At 43.3% G+C, this 19,923-nt stretch overlaps 1 protein-coding gene across 5 annotated transcripts in view; it reads left to right on the forward strand.

Moving 5' to 3' along the window:
- The window catches only part of LOC112250737 (cAMP-specific 3',5'-cyclic phosphodiesterase 4D), a 175,541-nt gene extending 156,035 nt beyond the window's left edge, over positions 1-19,506 (forward strand). For all 5 annotated transcript variants that reach the window (XM_042322023.1, XM_042322024.1, XM_042322025.1 and 2 more), the window contains 8 exons: positions 3,306-3,478; positions 4,662-4,760; positions 4,934-5,098; positions 6,555-6,654; positions 6,844-6,998; positions 9,350-9,472; positions 16,607-16,789; positions 17,734-19,506. In XM_042322023.1, the coding sequence (XP_042177957.1) occupies positions 3,306-3,478; positions 4,662-4,760; positions 4,934-5,098; positions 6,555-6,654; positions 6,844-6,998; positions 9,350-9,472; positions 16,607-16,789; positions 17,734-18,294 (1,559 nt within the window). In that variant the 3' untranslated portion in view covers positions 18,295-19,506. The remainder of the gene's footprint in view (positions 1-3,305; positions 3,479-4,661; positions 4,761-4,933; positions 5,099-6,554; positions 6,655-6,843; positions 6,999-9,349; positions 9,473-16,606; positions 16,790-17,733) is intronic.
- Positions 19,507-19,923: the final 417 nt, after the last annotated feature.

A 19,923-nucleotide genomic window follows, 5' to 3' on the forward strand; every position in this document is an offset into this window, starting at 1 on the left:
TAGGCTACCTTTTGCATCAGGACGTGTGTGATCGTAAATTCCCTCTGGAGTGCCAGAGGACGCTCTGGGCGTTTGTAAATTAAGAGCTTATTGATCCGAGCGTTCTGACCTTACAATGGCAGTCAGGCACCTAAGCTAACCGGCTAAAGTTGTCTAGCTTGCTAGCTACTTCTAGACACAAATGAGAAAACACCACTCTGACCATTTTACTCATCCTAGTAGAGGTGGTTAGGCTCAGAGTGCAGACAGAGTGCTCTGAAATCAGAGTAGATAGCCAGAGTGAATTTACAAATGCACGCTTTAACTAATAATGTGGCAGCACAACTGCCCCCTCTCATTGCAGCCACGGAAGTTCAAGACCGATCGCGGCACTGCAGGCATTGTTAGCAGAAGACAGGATACCCCATTATAGTGAATGGAAAAATTGCAATGTAATAAAAACATTTGAAATAAATACAAATCAAAGACGACTCTAATTCAAGTGAACAGGAGCTTTCACACTAAACGATAACTACAAAAAGAGTGAAGACCGATAACAATGGCTATCGTTTGGATAATTTTCTGGGTGATCCCCGTGTCCCCCCGACGATAAAACATTAACAACCAATCAAAAAGTTGTTCAATAGAAGCATTATTGGTTCCTGGAGCGCGAGGCGAGAAGGCAGAATGCGCGGCAAACTTGCCTGATACAGGAGGAATTGGGAGAATGATGATCCACAACAAACTTGCATATCAGTATGAGAAGGCCATATTTTCAGATAGTGTATGTTAACGCACGATACATCCTGACAAAATACGCACTATGACTGGCCTGCTAATGTGCCCTTCTGGACCTTAGACCTAAACTGTCTAAAAGACTAGGCTAAATTATTATTATTTCGTAATGAAACATGCATTCAAAATGGTTATTGAAATGCCATATTCAATGCAGTTAACAGCCTAGACTAGAATGATTTACTCACTAGAAAAAAATCGGCTAAAATACATTATTGTATGATAATGATAATTTTCTTGTCCCAGCCCGACTGGGAGCTCAGCCTGGGGAGCACACAGTAGCCTATCCCAGGCTACATGTAATTTCGTTATCTGATTTAAAAAAAAACTTTTACTGTGTAAAATCATTGGGTAAAGGCTATTCACTGTAATATTAGGCCTAATATTTAGCTAATTCATTTAGGCTACACTTCTGCAGTCTGTCTTCATGGGTCCTTTCAGCTACAGGCAGCTATTTGTCTTTAGCTCTTGGAGTCCCAGGAAAAGCTAGACTACATTAGCTTGAATGATTAGTCTGCTAATGTACCTTTCTGGACCTTGTAAACTGTAGAGAATAGATACATAACTGATCCAAATGGTTGCAAAATCAGGCCTAGGCTCGATGCAGTTATTTCGACATGAAGCATTCAAAACAGAACGTTTGAGCAGTTATTCAAATTAGTCTACATAGCTGCAGTTTACAGCCCTAGTCTATACTTGTGTACTCAATTGATAACAATAAAAAAGTCCACATTTCACTGTGTTGTAGCCTAGGTAGAAAATGGTATTGTCTAAAAAACGTAGGCCTAATCAATAGTGGAGCTTTGCGTGCCCGGGGAGTGCAAAGCACAGCCTGGATGAACACACTGATCTGCCATTTTATAATCTGTCAACCTTTTTTTCTTTGACAGGTAAATATGTATAGCCCTAGTATTTAGCTAATGAATGGCCTATCTAGCTAATATTTAGCTTCTTACTTCGGTTACACAGATCTAGCCTTTTTCTCCTCCAGCCGTTCCCGTGTGCAATTGGCTTTATGGAGGCAAGCCTCTCTGCTATTCCTCTTCTCTTGAAATCCCAGGAAAAGCTATAAGCTACAAAAGCTATAAGATATTTTAAACTATGCCCAATAGCCTTTTTGTGGAGAGAAGCAGGGCTGCTGATTGCTGAATGTAAAATAGGTCTAGGCCAAATTAACTGTTGTGGAAATCTTAGGAGTGCTCGTTGGTGGGATCTTTGGCCAGTGATGATAACATTATTGCACTGATGCATTGCAAATGATTGCACAGGATATACAGAGAGATGAGCACAGTGAAAAAGAAGATTCAAACGAATTGACAACCATTCGAAAAATGGAAATCACTTCCAACCACTTAAGCAACGAGGCAAGCAATAACATGATGTAAAGGATGCATAGGCTCAACAGCATTTGTTGTTAAATTGCTACATTTAAATATGAGTTTCTACATTATTTTTTCATTACATTTACTTTGAAGGTCAATTTGCAGTTGTCACTATGACAATGAACACACACTGAATGGTCTGTGCTACCACATTATTAATAGGCCTACAACCTGCAGTAGAATGCGTTGATCAGTTGATTGACAGGTGTAGGCTACTGCAGAACAATCAATGATAAACTGCCCGCTGTTGTGGATGCTCACCAAAGTTTATAGTTCTGTATAATGTTTTGTTATACAGTGCCTATAGAAATTATTCATACCTCGTGACTTATTCCATATTTTGTTGTTACAGCCTGAATTCAAAATTGATTAAATAGGTTTCCTCCTCACCCATCTACACACAATGCCTAATAATGACAAAGTGAAAACATGTTTTAAGAAATGTTTCCAAATGTATTGAAAATAAAATACAGAAATCTAATTTACGTAAGTATTCACACCCCTGGGTCAATTCATGTTGGAATCACCTTTGGCAGTGATTACAGCTGTGAGTCTTTCTGGATAAGTCTCTAAGAGCTTTGCACACCTGGATTGTAAAATATTTGCACATCATTCTCTAAAAAATTCTTCAAGATCTGTCAAGTTGGTTGTTGATCATTGCTAGACAGCCATTTTCAAGTCTTGCCATAGATTATCAAGCTGATTTTAAGTCAAAACTGTAACTAGGCCACTCAGGAACATTCAATGTCGTCTTGGTAAGCAACTCCACACCACAAGAGCTCTATTTTCATGTCGTCTGACCATAGCACTGGTTTCAATCCAAGTGCCAATGCCATTTATCAAACTCCAGGCGGTGCTATGGTCGGATGACATGAAAATAGAGCTGGTTATATTTGTCACTGTCTGACTACCAGGAATCATTCTTGGTTGAGACATTACATTTGCTGCAGAGTTATCGGTCAAAGCCGTATTCCTAGGCCTAGTCTAATTGATTGCTCACCTGATTTGTGATGGAAAAAGATTAGATTAGCTATAGTTATTAATATTAACAATCATCAACTGTGTCCCACTATATTGGTTGAAAGAAATCTCTCTCTCTCTCTCTCTCTCTCTCGCTCTCTCTCGCTCTCTCTCTGTGTGTGTTTGTAGAAAAGCAGCAAGATGTGGAGATTATGTCTGGGCCTCTTAAAGACAAGGACAAGAAGAAGAGGCCCATGTCCCAGATTGTTGCGGTGAAGAAACCTGCCCTCAGCCCCAGCCTTGCCCCTACCCAGATCCCCCGCTTTGGGGTCACCACGCTCCATGAGGGTCTACTGGCAACGGTGGGTGCCAAGCGCACACACACACTTACACAGACGGGCACAAACACACTCCAAGCTCAGTGGGTTAGAGCATGGTGTTGGCACCTTAATGGTTTGTTTCCCGCATGGAAGACAGACCTTTGGATAAAAACGCCTGCTTAGTGACCGTATTACTATATGTGAAGAAAAACACATTACGTCTCAAGTTTTGTTGTCACATGCACAAGATACATCAGGTGTAAAACAGTACAGTGAATTGCTTAACTATAGTAATAAAGAAACAGTTATATACTGTACAGGTCTTGTATACAGGTCAGTGCAGTGCCAGTAGCGTTATTTCAATGTGCAGGGGTACTGGAGCGAATGAGGAAGGAATGTACATGTAAAGTCGCTGTCAGCAGGATAAATACCCATGGTAATAATAATAATGGTAATAAACAATATAGCAGCATCGAATGGTAATATGAATCTCTATAATTAATCAATCAATTTTGGCAGCAGCGTATGTGGTATGTGTATGGTAAGAAGTGAGTGTGTGAGGTGTCAGTAGGGATTGTGTGAGCATGAGTACGTCGGTATGTGTGAATGTGAAGAACGTCAGTGTAGGTTTGTGGGGTAGAGACCATTACGTGCTTTCATACGTCAGACATACTACAAATACTATATGAATCTCTTCATTTCATCCCTAAAACATTTTAGCATTTTTATGACTGGAGGGCTTACAGTAGTCGTAAATACGGTGGTATAAAAGCCCCTGGCCACAGGGCCTTTATTTAGAAAAACGGCAATAAATTATTTGTACAATGGGTTCACCCCTCTCATTATGACCATAGGATTGTGGTACTTGAAGGCACTGTTTTATGATCTGTCGAATACTGTAATGTATGAGTGGTATTGCATAGCTACTGAGTTTGTTTACCCCATGTTACAGTGAAGAACGGATAAGTTACTGTACTTTATTGCTTATTGCTTGACCTTTAATGTTATTTATGTAATGGCGTTATAATCTACTGCCGTCAGTGACGTGTTATAACGCATTATCACTCGGCACATCATCTGCCCTCTGGAGGATCGCAATTGGAAAAAGTCAGACTTTTTTGTGCCATTTTCATGTATTTTGCTATGCATGTTAAAAAAGTTAAATAAATCAAATATTTTTGCCATGCCAGACTTTTTCTCACTGAATGTTGTGTTGTCATTCTAGGAATTTGAAGACATCAACAGATGGGGTCTAGATATTTTCAAGATAGCTGAATACTCGGGGAATCGGCCTTTGACCGTGGTGATGTACTCCATTTTCCAGGTAGCATTTGTAGCATTTTCTAGCATTCTCACCGAGGCGTTTGAATCTCTTAGTGTATTGTTTGAGTCCCGGTCTTGGCTACCCCGAATTCGCTGCAATACTTTACCCCTATGTTTCTTACGTATTTGGTTTACTCTTCTGTGAGCCTGGTTTCTGTTGCTCCCCAAACTCAGGAGCGAGAGCTGCTGAAGAACTTTAAGATCCCAGCCGACACCTTCGTCACCTTCATGATGACCCTGGAGGACCACTACCACACCGACGTGGCCTACCACAACAACATCCATGCTGCCGACGTGGTACAGTCCACTCACATCCTCCTCTCCACCCCTGCCCTGGAGGTATGGGACGCTCCATTATGAGGAAGATTACAGGATGATGTTCAGCCATATTCTATATTCTAATCCAGTTAGTTGACTTGTCCTGTGCATGGCTCATCAACTTTATCAATGCATATTGAGGGAGAAGGCATTTGTTAATGGTTTTAATAGTAAAGATAAGGTTAAAAAAAAAATCCCCACGTTAAGTGTTAATACACTGCTCAAAAAAATAAATAATAAAAATTATCAAAATTATCAATGGAAATCAAATTTATCAACCAATGGAGGTCTGGATTTGGAGTCACACTCAAAATTAAAGTGGAAAACCACACTACAGGCTGATCCAACTTTGATGTAATGTCCTTAAAACAAGGTAAAATGAGGCTCAGTAGTGTGTGTGGCCTCCACGTGCCTGTATGACCTCCCTACAATGCCTGGGCATGCTCCAGATGAGTTGGCGGATGGTCTCCTGAGGGATCTCCTCCCAGACCTGGACTAAAGCATCCGCCAACTCCTGGACAGTCTGTGGTGCAACGTGGCGTTGGTGGATGGAGCGAGACATGATGTCCCAGATGTGCTCAATTGGATTCAGGTCTGGGGAACGGGCGGGCCAGTCCATAGCATCAATGCCTTCCTCTTGCAGGAACTGCTGACACACTCCAGCCACATGAGGTCTAGCATTGTCTTGCATTAGGAGGAACCCAGGGCCAACCGCACCAGCATATGGTCTCACAAGGGGTCTGAGGATCTCATCTCGGTACCAAATGGCAGTCAAGCTACCTCTGGCGAGCACATGGAGGGCTGTGCGGCCCCCCAAAGAAATGCCACCCTACACCATGACTGACCGACCGCCAAACCGGTCATGCTGGAGGATGTTGCAGGCAGCAGAAGGTTCTCCTGCTGGGTTGTTGCCCTCCTACGGCCTCCTCCACGTCTCCTGATGTACTGGCCTGTCTCCTGGTAGCGCCTCCATGCTCTGGACACTGCGCTGACAGACACAGCAAACCTTCTTGCCATAGCTCGCATTGATGAGCTGCACTACCTGAGCCACTTGTGTGGGTTGTAGACTCCGTCTCATGCTACCACTAGAGTGAAAGCACCGCCAGCATTCAAAAGTGACCAAAACATCAGCTAGGAAGCATAGGAACTGAGAAGTGGTCTGTGGTCACCACATGCAGAACCACTCCTTTATTGGGGGTGTCTTGCTAATTGCCTATAATTTCCACCTGTTGTCTATTCCATTTGCACAACAGCATGTGAAATTTATTGTCAATCAGTGTTGCTTCCTAAGTGAACAGTTTGATTTCACAGAAGTGTGATTGACTTGGAGTTACATTGTGTTGTGTTTAAGTGTTCCCTTTATTTTTTTGAGCAGTGTACTTAGTAACACTTGTTTTTTTTAACCTTTATTTAACTAGGCACTTAACATACACTTAACAGTAGTAGTAACACAAAAGTGTGTGTTGATTGTTTTCAGGCTGTCTTCACTGACCTGGAGATCATGGCTGCTCTGTTTAGCAGTGCCATACATGACGTGGATCACCCCGGAGTGTCCAACCAGTTCCTCATCAACACAAGTCAGTTCCATCCTTCACTAGCAATCTCACTGATTAGATATGAAGGATATGTCCTTTGGCGCAAAATGTGCCTTGGATCTACTACTGTGAAGACTACATTATAGCATCTGTAAGGCGTTACATCACTGAATACAGGAGTGCCTTGGAATTGTTGTTGCTTTACTATAGTTGTGGGTGTTCCTACTGTAGACTCTGAGCTGGCTCTGATGTACAACGACGCCTCTGTCCTGGAGAACCACCACCTGGCCGTGGGCTTCAAGCTGCTGCAGGAGGACAACTGTGACATCTTCCAGAGCCTCAGCAAGAAACAGGGACAGTCCCTCAGGAAGATGGTCATCGACATGGTGAGACACTGACTGATTGAATTGGAATCAGATATAAATAACATTATGTCTACATAACTCTCTGTTATCATAGTTAAACATGATAAGGAATTAGCTAACATCATAATAACATGGCCATTTAGCAAAACCTTTTTCCCAAAGTCACTTAACGGTACATTTAACACACAAAACATTAGGAACTTACTCGTTCCATGACATTGACTGACCAGGTGAATCAAGGTGAAAGCTATGATCCCTTATTCATGTCACCTGTTAAATCCACTTCAATCAGTATAGATGAAGAGGAGGAGACAGGTTAGAGAAGGATGTTTATGCCTTGAGATATAGATTGTGTATGCCAGTCAGAGGGTGAATGGACAAGACAAAATATTTAAGGGCCTTTGAACGGGGTATGGCAGTAGGTGCCAGGTACACCGGTTTGAGTGCTTCAAGAGGGCCACCATGGTCCCAAGAAAGCTAAGGTAACTGAGCTAAATGGCTACCTCCCCATAGCACTCACTTCTGTCATCATGAAGTGCTTTGAGAGACTAGTCAAGGACCATATCACCTCCACCCTACCTGACACCCTAGACCCACTTCAATTTGCTTACCGCCCCAAAAGGTCCACAGAAGACGCAATCGCAATCTCACTACACACTGCCTTAACACATCTGGACAAGAGGAATACCTATGTAAGAATGCTGTTCATCACTACAGCTCAGCATTTAACACCATAGTACCCTCCAAACTCGTCATTAAGCTTGAGAGATCCTGGGTCTCGACCATGCCCTGTGCAACTGGGTCCTGGACTTCCTGACGGGCCGCCCCCAGGTGGTGAGGGTATGTAACAACATCTCCACCCCGCTGATCCTCAACACTGGGGCCCCACAAGGGTGCGTTCTCAGCCCTCTCCTGTACTCCCTGTTCACCCACGACTGCGTGGCCATGCACGCCTCCAACTCAATTCTCAAGTTTGCAGACGACACTACAGTGGTAGGCTTTATTACCAACAACGACGAGACGGCCTACGGGGAGGAGGTGAGGGCCCTCGGAGTGTGGTGTCAGGAAAATAACCTCACACTCAATGTCAACAAAACAAAGGAGATGATCATGGACTTCAGGAAACAGCAGAGGGAGCAGCCCCCTATCCACATCGATGGGACAGTAGTGGAGAGGATTGAAAGTTCCTCGGCGTACACATCACGGACAAACTGAAATGGTCCAACCACACAGACAGCTTGGTGAAGAAGGCGCAGCAGCGCCTCTTCAACCTCAGGAGGCTGAAGAAATTCAGCTTGTCACCAAAAACACTCAAACTTTTACAGATGCACAATCGAGAGCATCCTGTCGGGCTGTATCACCGCCTGGTATGGCAACTGTTCCGCCCATAAGGCTCTCCAGAGGGTAGTGAGGTCTGCACAACGCATCACCTGGAGCAAACTACCTGCCCTCCAGGACACCTACACCACCCAATGTCACAGGAAGGCCAAAAATATCATCAAGGACAACAACCACCTGAGCCACTGCCTGTTCACCCCGCTATCAGCCAGAAGGAGAGGTCAGTAAAGGTGCATCAAAGCGGAGGCCGAGAGACTGAAAAACAGCTTCTATCTCAAGGCCATCAGACTGTTAAAGAGCCATCACTAACATTGAGTGGCTGCTGCCAACATACTGACTAAACTCTAGTCATTTAATAATGGAAAATATATGTAATAAATGTATCACTAGCCACTTTAAACAATGCCTCTTTATATAATGTTTACATTACTCATCTCATATGTATATACTGTACTCTAAACCATCTACTGCATCTTGCCATCTTGATGATGTAATAAATGTATTTCTAGCCACTTTAAACAATGCCACTTTATATAATGTTTACATACCCTACATTACTCATCTCATATGTATATACTGTACTCTATACCATCTACTGCATCTTGCCTATACTGTTTGGCCATCACTCATTCATATATTTTTATGTGCATATTCTTATTCATTCCTTTACACTTGTGTGTGTATAAGGTAGTTGTGAAATTGTTAGGTTAGATTACTTGTTAGATATTACTGCATTGTCGGAACTAGAAGCACAAGCATTTCGCTACACATTTGCTAACCATGTGTATGTGACAAATAAGATTTGGTTTGATTCCCCGACAAATTGAGGCTGTTCTGAGGCCAAAAGGGGCTGCAACTCAATATTAGAAAGGTGTTCCTAATGTTTTGTACACTCTGTATATTCAGCATGTGGCCCATATGGGAATCAAACCCACAACACAACCCTGGATGTAGGCAGCACCATGCTCTAACCCACTGAGCCATTGGACTTAGTGACTGAAGTAAGTGTGATGAATGGGTATTGTCCTCTGCAGGTGTTGGCCACTGACATGTCCAAACACATGAACTTCCTGGCTGACCTGAAGACCATGGTGGAGACCAAGAAGGTGACCAGTCTGGGAGTGCTGCTGCTGGACAACTACTCAGACCGCATCCAGGTCAGAGGTCATTCCTAGATTAGTAGACGCCACAGGCAGTGGTGGACTTACCATTGGGCAACTCAGGCAATTGCCCGGGGCCTCATATCATTAGGGTTCTTGTGAACTTGGCATCATTTTGTTTAATAATACATCATTTCTCTGTTATCTTAACTTTTGAACACTTGGGTCTATTAGCTATTATGACCCAATTCCTGAAAGCTAAGACTCTTTCTATTTTCCTCATTAAGCTGGAAGGACACATTAGAAGGGACTGTGAGAAAAGCACAATTGAAAACAATGCATATCTTTTCTTTCTACACACATTATTACCATGATTATATTTTCCCGAACATTCCATTAGCATACCTTTACGATGCATTTCACTCATTTTTTATGCAAATAAAAATGTACACCTTTCCCATATTCAACTAATTTAACATATTTTCTGAAAGTTGGTTGCAGTTTGTATATGTGCTAGAATGGTTAAAAAGGCCATCAAATGTAGACCTCCCGAGTGGCGCAGTGGTCTAAGACACTGCAGCGCAGTGCTAGCGGTGCCACTAGAGAGTCTGGGTTCGAGTCCAGGCTCTGTCGCAGCCGGCCGCGACCGGGAGACCCATGGGGAGGCACACAATTGGCCCAGCGTCGTCCGGGTTAGGGAAGGGTTTGGCCGGCAGGGATGTCCTTGTCCCGTCATGCACTAGTGACTCCTGTGGCGGGCCGGGCGTAGTGCACACTGACATGGTCGCCAGGTGTACGATGATTCCTCTGACACATTGGTGCAGCTGGCTTCAGGGTTAAGTGGGCATTGTGTCAAGAAGCAGTGTGGCTTGGTTGGGTTGTGATTCTGAGGACACACGGCTCTCGACCTTCGCCTCTACCGAGTCCATACGGAAGTTGCAGCGATGAGACAAGACTGTAACTACCAATTGGATTTCACGAATTTGGGGAGAAAAAGGAGCACAAAAAAAGGCCAAAAAATGTAAAAACATTTATCGGTTTTTGGTCGGTATTCCAATGAAAATATCACATTATACCTATTGGCCCCAGAATTTCCACATCAGTGCATCCCTAAAATGAGATAGAAAGTATGTTGAAATGATAAAGGACCTACTGTATAAGCCTGTTTTAAAATAACTGCCCTTTTATGGCCTGCAAATGTTATTTTGACTAACAAATCGATCTGGAAAAAAAATTGTGCGGCCCGCTGTTGAATTCTGACAACCCGATGTGGCTCGAGACAAAATGATTGACCACCCCTGTTCTACAGTATGTGGTGATACAAAACCTTTACTAGTGAAGGACATTTCAAATGTATTCAGTTAGGCTTTTCATTCTGCTCCGTTCACCTAAATAAAGCCGGCTCTTTTTAAAGCCGGCTTTTGTTGAATAGACACGGGGGTGCCTCAGACTGGCCTCTGCATGGGGCCTCTAAATAACTACGTCCGCCCCTGACTAGTGCTGAGCAATTTTTGCTTTTTGAGTTCGGTTCGGTTTTGGTTAGATTATTATAATATCACCAAGTTTTTTAAATTTTGTTTTTAATTTTTTTATTAATTGCACAATGCTTTATGCAGGCTGAATGCTGCAACAACACAGAATAAAACAATTAATACAAGTTCCATGATGGTAGTGGCTGCCCATTGCTACTTAGCATTTATTAACCATCATTTATTCACGTTACTTTAATAAAATATTTCAGTTGTTGCATATACAACATTAGTTTTACTCAAAGAATTAATGTAATATTTCATTCAAAGTCATCAAATAATCTATATAGAGCTGCTGCCTATGCTGTCTGACAAAATCACTTTTATAGTAGTTCTTCAGAGTAAATAAGGCATACTTTTAAGACTGCTGAATACCAACTATCAATCACTTAGAAAAGGTTGGTGACCACTGATCCCAATGCAGTTCACTTTCGCATGACTTAAAAAATGTAACATTAACCTACAGTTTTGTAGGAATGAGGTTTGTGCGGTAGGTCTACTACATTATCACAGCATATCGGCTATATGCCTGGCCCGCCAATATTGTTATTCTCAGACCATGTTATAAACTCAGCAAAAAAAGAAACGTCCTCTCACTGTCAACTGCGTTTATTTTCAGCAAACTTAACATGTATTTGAATGAACATAACAAGATTCAACAACTGAGACATAAACTGAACAAGTTCCACAGACATGTGACTAACAGAAATGGAATGTTTTCCCTGAACAAAGGGGGTGTCAAAATCAAAAGTAACAGTCAGTATCTGGTGTGGCCACCAGCTGCATTAAGTACTGCAATGCATCTCCTCTTCATCTCCTTTTCATGGACTGCACCAGATTTGCCAGTTTTTGCTGTGAGATGTTACCCCACTCTTCCACCAAGGCACCTGCAAGTTCCCGGACATTTCTGGGGGGAATGGCCCTAGCCCTCACCCTCCGATCCAACAGGTCCCAGACGTGCTCAATGGGATCCGGGCTCTTCGCTGGCCATGGCAGAACACTGACATTCCTGTCTTGCAGGAAATCATGCACAGAATGAGCAGTATGGCTGGTGGCATTGTCATGCTGGAGGGTCATGTCAGTATGGGCCTGCAGTAAGGGTACCACATGAGGGAGGAGGATGTCTTCCCTGTAAACGCACAGCATTGGGATTGCCTGCAATGACAACAAGCTCAGTCTGATTATGCTGTGACACACCGCCCCCAGACCATGACGGACCCTCCACCTCCAAATCCATCCCGCTCCAGGGTACAGGCCTCGGTGTAACGCTCATTCCTTCGACGATAAACGCAAATCCGACCATCACCCCTGGTAAGACAAAACCGCCAGTCCTGTCTAGTCCAATGACGGTGGGTTTGTGACCATAGGCGACGTTGTTGCGGGGGTGTCAGGTGAGGACCTGCCTTACAACAGACCTACAAGCCCTCAGTCCAGCCTCTCTCAGCCTATTGCGAACAGTCTGAGCACTGATGGAAGGATTGTGCATCCTGGTGTAACTCGGGCAGTTGTTGTTGCCATCCTGTACCTGTCCCGCAGGTGTGATGTTCAGATGTACTGATCCTGTGCAGGTGTTGTTACACATGGTCTGCCACTGCGAGGACGATCAGCTGTCCGTCCTGTTTCCCTGTAGCGCTGTCTTAGGCATCTCACAGTACGGACATTACAATTTATTGCCCTGACCACATCTGCAGTCCTCATGCCTCCATGCAGCATGCCTAAGGCACATTCACGCAGATGAGCAGGGACCCTGGGCATCTTTCTTTTGGTGTTTTTCAGAGTCAGTAGAAAGGCCTCTTTTTTTTTCATCACTGTGACCTTAATTGCCTACCTCTGTAAGCTGTTAGTGTCTTAATGACCGTGTGCATGTTCATGTTAACGACCAGGTGCATGTTCATTAATTGTTTATGGTATATTGAACAAGCATGGGAAACCGTGTTTAAAGCCTTTACAATAAAGATCTGTGAAGTTATTTGGATTTTTAAGAATCATCTTTGAATGACAGGGTCCTGAAAAAGGGACGTTTCTTTTTTTGCTGAGTTTATTTCAAAGCTCAAACTTTGATAACCGGTCGATCACGATTGACTGGTCGATCTTCAAGGCATTCCTAGTCTATCGCCAAACACTTCTGTAGAAACGGCAACGATGAAGGCTTGCACTGCCTTTTCGGGCAGGTAGCGTGCTAGACGTTGACGCGTGAGTCATCACTCCAGAGAACGTGTTTCCACTGCTCCAAATTCCAATGGCGGCGAGCTTTACACCACTTTGTGCCATTGCACATGGTGATCTTAGGCTTATGTGTGGCTGCTCGGTAATGGAAACCCATTTCATGAAGCTCCCGATGAACAGTTATTGTGCTGACATTGCTTCAAGAGGCAGTTTGGAACTCGGTAGTGTGTGTTCGAAACCAAGGACAGACGATTTTTATGCGCTGCGAGCTTCAGCCCTTGGCGGTCCCGTTCTGTGAGGTTGTGTTGCCTACCACTTTGCGGCTGAGCCATTGTTGCTCCTAGACGTCTCCACTTCACAATAACAACACTTACAGTTGACCGGTGCAGGTCTAACGGAGCAGAAATAAGACTAACTGACTTGTTGGAAAGATGTCCTCCTATGGTGTGGTTGAAATAGACGAATCCACTAATTTGAAGAGGTGTCCACATACTTTTACACTATATATATATATATATATATATATAGTGTAAGTCAAGACATAGTGTCATGTAAATGTAGGTTTCTACATAAATGCCTGAAGTAGAAATGACAAAAGTCAAACGTTTTAGAACACCTACTCATTCAAGGGCTTTTCTTTCTTTTTACTATTTTCTACATTGTAGAATAATAGTGAAGACATCAAATCTATTAAATAGCACATGTGGAATCATGTAGTAACCAAAAAAGTGTTAAACAAATCAATATACATTGGGGAGAACAAGTATTTGATACACTGCCGATTTTGCAGGTTTTCCTACTTACAAAGCATGTAAAGGTCTGTAATTTTTTATCATAGGTACACTTCAACTGTGGAATGGAATCTAAAACAAAAATCCAGAAAATCACATTGTATGATTTTTAAGTAATTAATTGGCATTTTATTGCATGACATAAGTATTTGATACATCAGAAAAGCAGAACTTAATATTTGGCACAGAAACCTTTGTTTGCAATTTCAGAGATCATATGTTTCCTGTAGTTCTTGACCAGGTTTGCACACACTGCAGCAGGGATTTTGGCCCACTTCTCCATACAGACCTTCTCCAGATCCTTCAGGTTTCGGGGCTGTCGCTGGGCAATACAGACTTTCAGCTCCCTCCAAAGATTTTCTATTGGGTTTAGGTCTGGAGACTGGCTAGGCCACTCCAGGACCTTGAGATGCTTCTTACGGAGCCACTCCTTATTTGCCCTGGCTGTGTGTTTCGGGTCGTTGTCATGCTGGAAGACCCAGCCACGACCCATCTTCAATGCTCTTACTGAGGGAAGGAGGTTGTTGGCCAAGATCTCGCAATACATGGCCCCATCCATCCTCCCCTCAATAAGGTGCAGTCGTACTGTCCCCTTTGCAGAAAAGCATCCCCAAAGAATGATGTTTCCACCTCCATGCTTCACGGTTGGGATGATGTTCTTGGGGTTGTACTCATCCCTCTTCTTCCTCCAAACACGGCGAGTGGAGTTTAGACCAAAAAGCTCTATTTTTGTCTCACCAGACCACATGACCTTCTCCCATTCCTCCTCTGGATCATCCAGATGGTCATTGGCAAACTTCAGATGGGCCTGGACATGCGCTGGCTTGAGCAGGGGGACCTTGCGTGCACTGCAGGATTTTAATCCATGACGGCGTAGTGTGTTACTAATCGTTTTCTTTGAGACTGTGGTCCCAGCTCTCTTCTGGTCATTGACCAGGTCCTGCCGTGTAGTTCTGGTCTGATCCCTCACCTTCCTAATGATCATTGATGCCCCACAAGGTGAGCTCTTGCATGGGGCCCCAGACCGAGGGTGATTGACCGTCATCTTGAACTTCTTCCATTTTCTAATAATTGCGCCAACAGTTGTTGCCTTCTCACCAAGATGCTTGCCTATTGTCCTGTAGCCCATCCCAACCTTGTGCAGGTCTACAATTTTAACCCTGATGTCCTTACACAGCTCTCTGGTCTTGGCCATTGTGGAGAGGTTGGAGTCTGTTTGATTGAGTGTGTGGACAGGTGTCTTTTATACAGGTAACGAGTTCAAACAGGTGCAGTTAATACAGGTAATGAGCGAAATTACAAGAATGTCTTTTTTTGCTTTGTAAGTAGGAAAACCTGCAAAATCGACAGTGTATCAAATACTTGTTCCCCCCGCTGTATATTTGATATTTGAGATTCTTCAAATTGCCACCCTTTGCCTTGATTACAGCTTTGTACACTCTTATCATTCTCTCAACCATCTTCACCTGTAATGCTTTTCCAACAGTCTTGAAGGAGTTCCCACATATGCTGAGCACTTGTTGGCTGCTTTTTCTTCACTCTGCGGTCTGACTCATCCCAAACCATCTCAATTGGGTTGAGGTCAGGTGATTGTGGATGCCAGGTCAATCTGATGCAGCACTCCATCACTCTTCTTCTTGGTAAAATAGCCCTTATACAGCCTGGATGTGTGTTGGGTCATTGTCCTGTTGAAAAACAAATTAAACACAAAAAAAACAAGCCCCACTTAGCCCAAACCAGATGGAATGGTGTATCACTGCAGAATGCTGTTGTAGCTATGTTGGTTAAGTGTGCCTTGAATTCTAAATAAATCACAGACAGTGTCACCATCAAAGCACCCCAACATCATAACACCTCCTCCATACTTTATGGTTGGAAATACACATGCGGAGATCATCTGGTGACCCACATCGCTTCTCACAAAGACATGGACTCCAGACCAGAGGACAAATTTCCACCGGTCTAATGTCCATTGCTCATGTTTCTTGGCCCAAGAAATTCTTCTTATCGGTGTCCTTTAGTAGTGGTTTCTTTGCAGCAATTTATTTGGACTGCATTCTGATGTGCAGTTAACTCTAATGAACTTATCCTCTGCAGCAGACGTAACTCTGGGTCTTCCATTCCTGTGGCGGTCCTCAGGAGAGCCAGTTTCATCATAGCGCTTGACGGTTTTTGCAACTACAATTGAAGAAACTTTCAAAGTTCTTGAAATGTTCTGTATTGACTGACCTTCATGTCTTAAAGTAATGATGGGTTCTCTTTGCTTATTTGAGCGGTTCTTGCCATAATATGGACTTGGTCTTTTACCAAATAGGGCTATCTTCTCTATTCCCCCCTACCTTTTCACAAAAACTGATTGGCTCAAACGCTTTAAGGAAAGAAATTTGACAAATTAACTTTTAACAAGACACACCTGTTAATTGCATTCCAGGTGACTACCCCATGAAGCTGGTTGAGAGAATGCCAAGAGTATGCAAAGCTGTCATCAAGGCAAAGTGTGGCTATTTGAAGAATCTCAAATATAAAACACTTTTTTGGTTATTACATGATTCCATATGTGTTATTTCACAGTTTTGATGTCATAACTAGTATTCTACAATGTAGGTGTTCTAAAACTTTTGACAAGTAGTGTAAATGTAATTTTAAAAAATATTCTGAAAAGATCAAAGCAATAGATTAACGGGGTCCTTTGTGCTTGTCTCAAGGTCCTGCAGAACATGGTTCACTGTGCTGACCTGAGTAACCCCACCAAGCCACTGGACGTCTACCGCCAGTGGACGGACCGCATCATGATGGAGTTCTTCACCCAGGGGGACAGAGAGAGGGACAAGGGCATGGAGATCAGCCCTATGTGTGACAAACACAATGCCTCTGTCGAGAAGACCCAGGTATTGTACTGTACAGCGCATGTGCATAGCATACAAGTAGTGTGCACACAGGCGAAGGCGCGCAGGCTCTCTCACTCACGCAAATCTGCAAACCCACCCGCAGATCTTTGACACTGCTTAACAGACCCAGTTGCTTACAAGTTATTGTCATACTGTCTGTTTGAACCTATCAAACAGTGTGGGGCCATACTCGTGAACTTTTGCTAAAACCATTGGTTTAAATCATTGGTCTTACATTTCTAGCTGCTAGATTTTCTCATAGGCCAACCTGGCAAAAATTGCCACGATGCTGGGGACGGCCAGCTGAGCAGATAATTCGATCCGGAAACTAAATAAGGAATCAACCTTAAACGGTATAGCCACCATGAAATTGTATTTGTTAAACAGGTCAATTTGGCCACCAGAGGGAGATTGTTAAACCATCCAACTGCTTGGTTAAGTGGAGTGTTCCAATATATTTTGCATGATGCTTCCATGGCTAAGCTATTGATGTTCCACAAAGTTCGAAAGGCAGTAAGGCACATTTCTGCATATATGACCAAATTCCAAGTTTTTGCTCACCGTTTCATACACATCCATGTGCTTTTACGGGGATTATACGTTTATATTTTTAGCTACATCCACCGTAAAAAAATAATCGAAGATGGAGGTCTTGTCAACTGGTTGTATTTTTTCCAAACCATTATGACTGATTGGGGTCACAGTTCGCTAAGACAGTTGGCTAAAAGTTCAATGGATACTTTAGTGAGAAAGTATTGGGATCAGATCCAACTACGTAGACAATTTTAATTGGCTGATAAGAATTTTGCTACTGGATATTGGTTTATGAGAAAAGCTAGCAACTAGCCATTTGAGACCAATGGTTTAAACCAATGGTCTTAGCAAAAGTTCAGAAGTATGGGTCTTTGTGCATTTACATCTCACATATTTACTCCCCCCTGCAGGTGGGATTCATAGACTACATTGTCCACCCTCTGTGGGAGACGTGGGCAGACCTGGTCCACCCTGACGCCCAGGACATTCTGGACACGCTAGAGGACAACCGGGAGTGGTACCAGAGTATGATCCAGCGCAGCCCCTCACCCACCCTCGAGGACAGGGACCTTGACGGGGGGCCAGGGGCCCTGGAGGCCATGGCGGGGGGCTGCTGCACCTCCACAGGGGACAAGTTCCAGTTTGAACTCACCCTGGAGGAGGAGGAGGAGGGCGACGTCGAGTCAGACCTGGAGAGCTCACCCGAGGAGGAGATGTCACTGGGGGGAGAGACTTCTAAGAAGACCCCGGCCCTGTCTCAATCCCCAGAGCCCAGCAGCAGCAGCAACACCAGACACCGGCCCCCCTCCCCTCACCCTGGCCGGGCCCTCAGTCTGACCACCATGTCAGTTAGGAGCCCCGGCCATCTCAGGACGTTGAGCCCCGGACTGGACGGGGACGACAGAGATGATATGGACAGAGAACTGAGTCAGGAAGGTAATAGCGTAGCGTACCTACGGCTTGGCACGTAACACCAACCCTAGCCCACCCAGCACCTCATTCAGTCCCTGCCTTGGTTCGTGGGTCCCAGCAGCAATTGGACGTGCATGGTGGGTTTTTTGACAACAGTCTGTAATGACAACAGTCCCTTTACACTGAAGACACCTTTACACTGACCACTTTCCCTCCGTTTAATCTTGAAGAACAAGAAGTATCGTTATATCCTCTTTTTTTCTCCTTCTGTAAATTGATTCTAGGGGTAAAGTGTCAGAAACAGACTGCTGTATATGTCTAGCTGATCAAAGGTAGAACTAATTAGATGGCTAACCAGTCTCACCAACGTCTCCTGATGGAGCAAGGAATTCTACTGAGAAAATGTCTTCCTCAAAATGATGGAATATAGATCTATTCAATGGAATATTGTAAGGATTGTGATCAATTTACAGGGTCTTAGAACTGTTGCACCATACAATTAGGGAGATTATATTTGTTTGAATTCAGTAAGCATAAACTAGTATATTTTATTTAGTTTCTGAGAGTTCTGTGAATGATAAGTTTAACCAAATCCAGTATGTACCTGAATAGTGAGATAATTGTGACTTAAAACCTCAGGGTATGGAGAGAGAAATGATTTTAATGTAGCACAGACTTCTTGGGTGCCCCTTAACCTAGACTGCCTGTTTCGAGTTTTGTCGCTAACGGCAAACGTTTCTTAGAACTTCAAGAGGTTCAAGTTACACAAAAATACATAACTGATTGACATGTGTCTGGGGCCCTCTATTGATCTAAATGAAGAGTTTGAGAACTAAAGCAAGTTAATAAGTATGGAGTAAGAAACAAACAGTACCAGTATAATTATATACAGTGGGGTCTGAAATTATTGACACCCTTGATACAGAATAATTTATAGGAAATCTTTAGGGGTGTCAATAATTCTGACCCCTACCTTTTAGGGGGGGAAAAGTCATTTTTTAGCACAAAATATAGCTCAGTATTTTTATTATTTATTTTATACAGTCAGTATTGCTATTCTTTATCAAGGGTGTCAATAATTTCAGACCCCACTGTATACAAGTCAAGCATTTAAACATTTCCTGAAGTACTGTGGTTGATTGGGTTGTTTTAAATCTAGACAAACACCACCACTACACTCATATTCGTAACATTGTATTTGTTTTCATGGGGTCATGTTTTACGTTTGTGTCACATTTTAAAATATGATATGAAATGGTTGTTTTCTTTTATATATTTGGGATGTCTTCACTATGTCTGTTTGTCTCTGTGCTTTGTAAGCATAGTTATCAGGGTGCCTCCACCATCCAGTAGCACTTTACAATCTCTGTTGTAAATTCATTCAGTTCTGAAGCGCTTGAGCCAAACCATGATTCTACTAGACAGCTTACTGAAGGTTGTGTAGATCTGAGAGGAATGGATAGGTGTAATAAATGTGGTAATAATTCCACCTAACCTATCAGAGTGGTTAAATTGTCATGTACTGTAGCTTAAACCTATGAAATCCTGTCAGATCTCCACAAGTGTCTAGGGGCTATGGGTTGTTTCTGGACAGGGCCGCAGAGTAGACTAATAGGGGTTTTTGTCCAGTAGGGTGCGATGCTTTGAAAGTTGAAGATAGAAATGTAGTGAACAGAGATGATATGATT

Source organism: Oncorhynchus tshawytscha, linkage group LG05, assembly GCF_018296145.1.
Source record: "Oncorhynchus tshawytscha isolate Ot180627B linkage group LG05, Otsh_v2.0, whole genome shotgun sequence".
In the NCBI taxonomy this organism is placed as follows: Eukaryota; Metazoa; Chordata; class Actinopteri; order Salmoniformes; family Salmonidae; genus Oncorhynchus; species Oncorhynchus tshawytscha.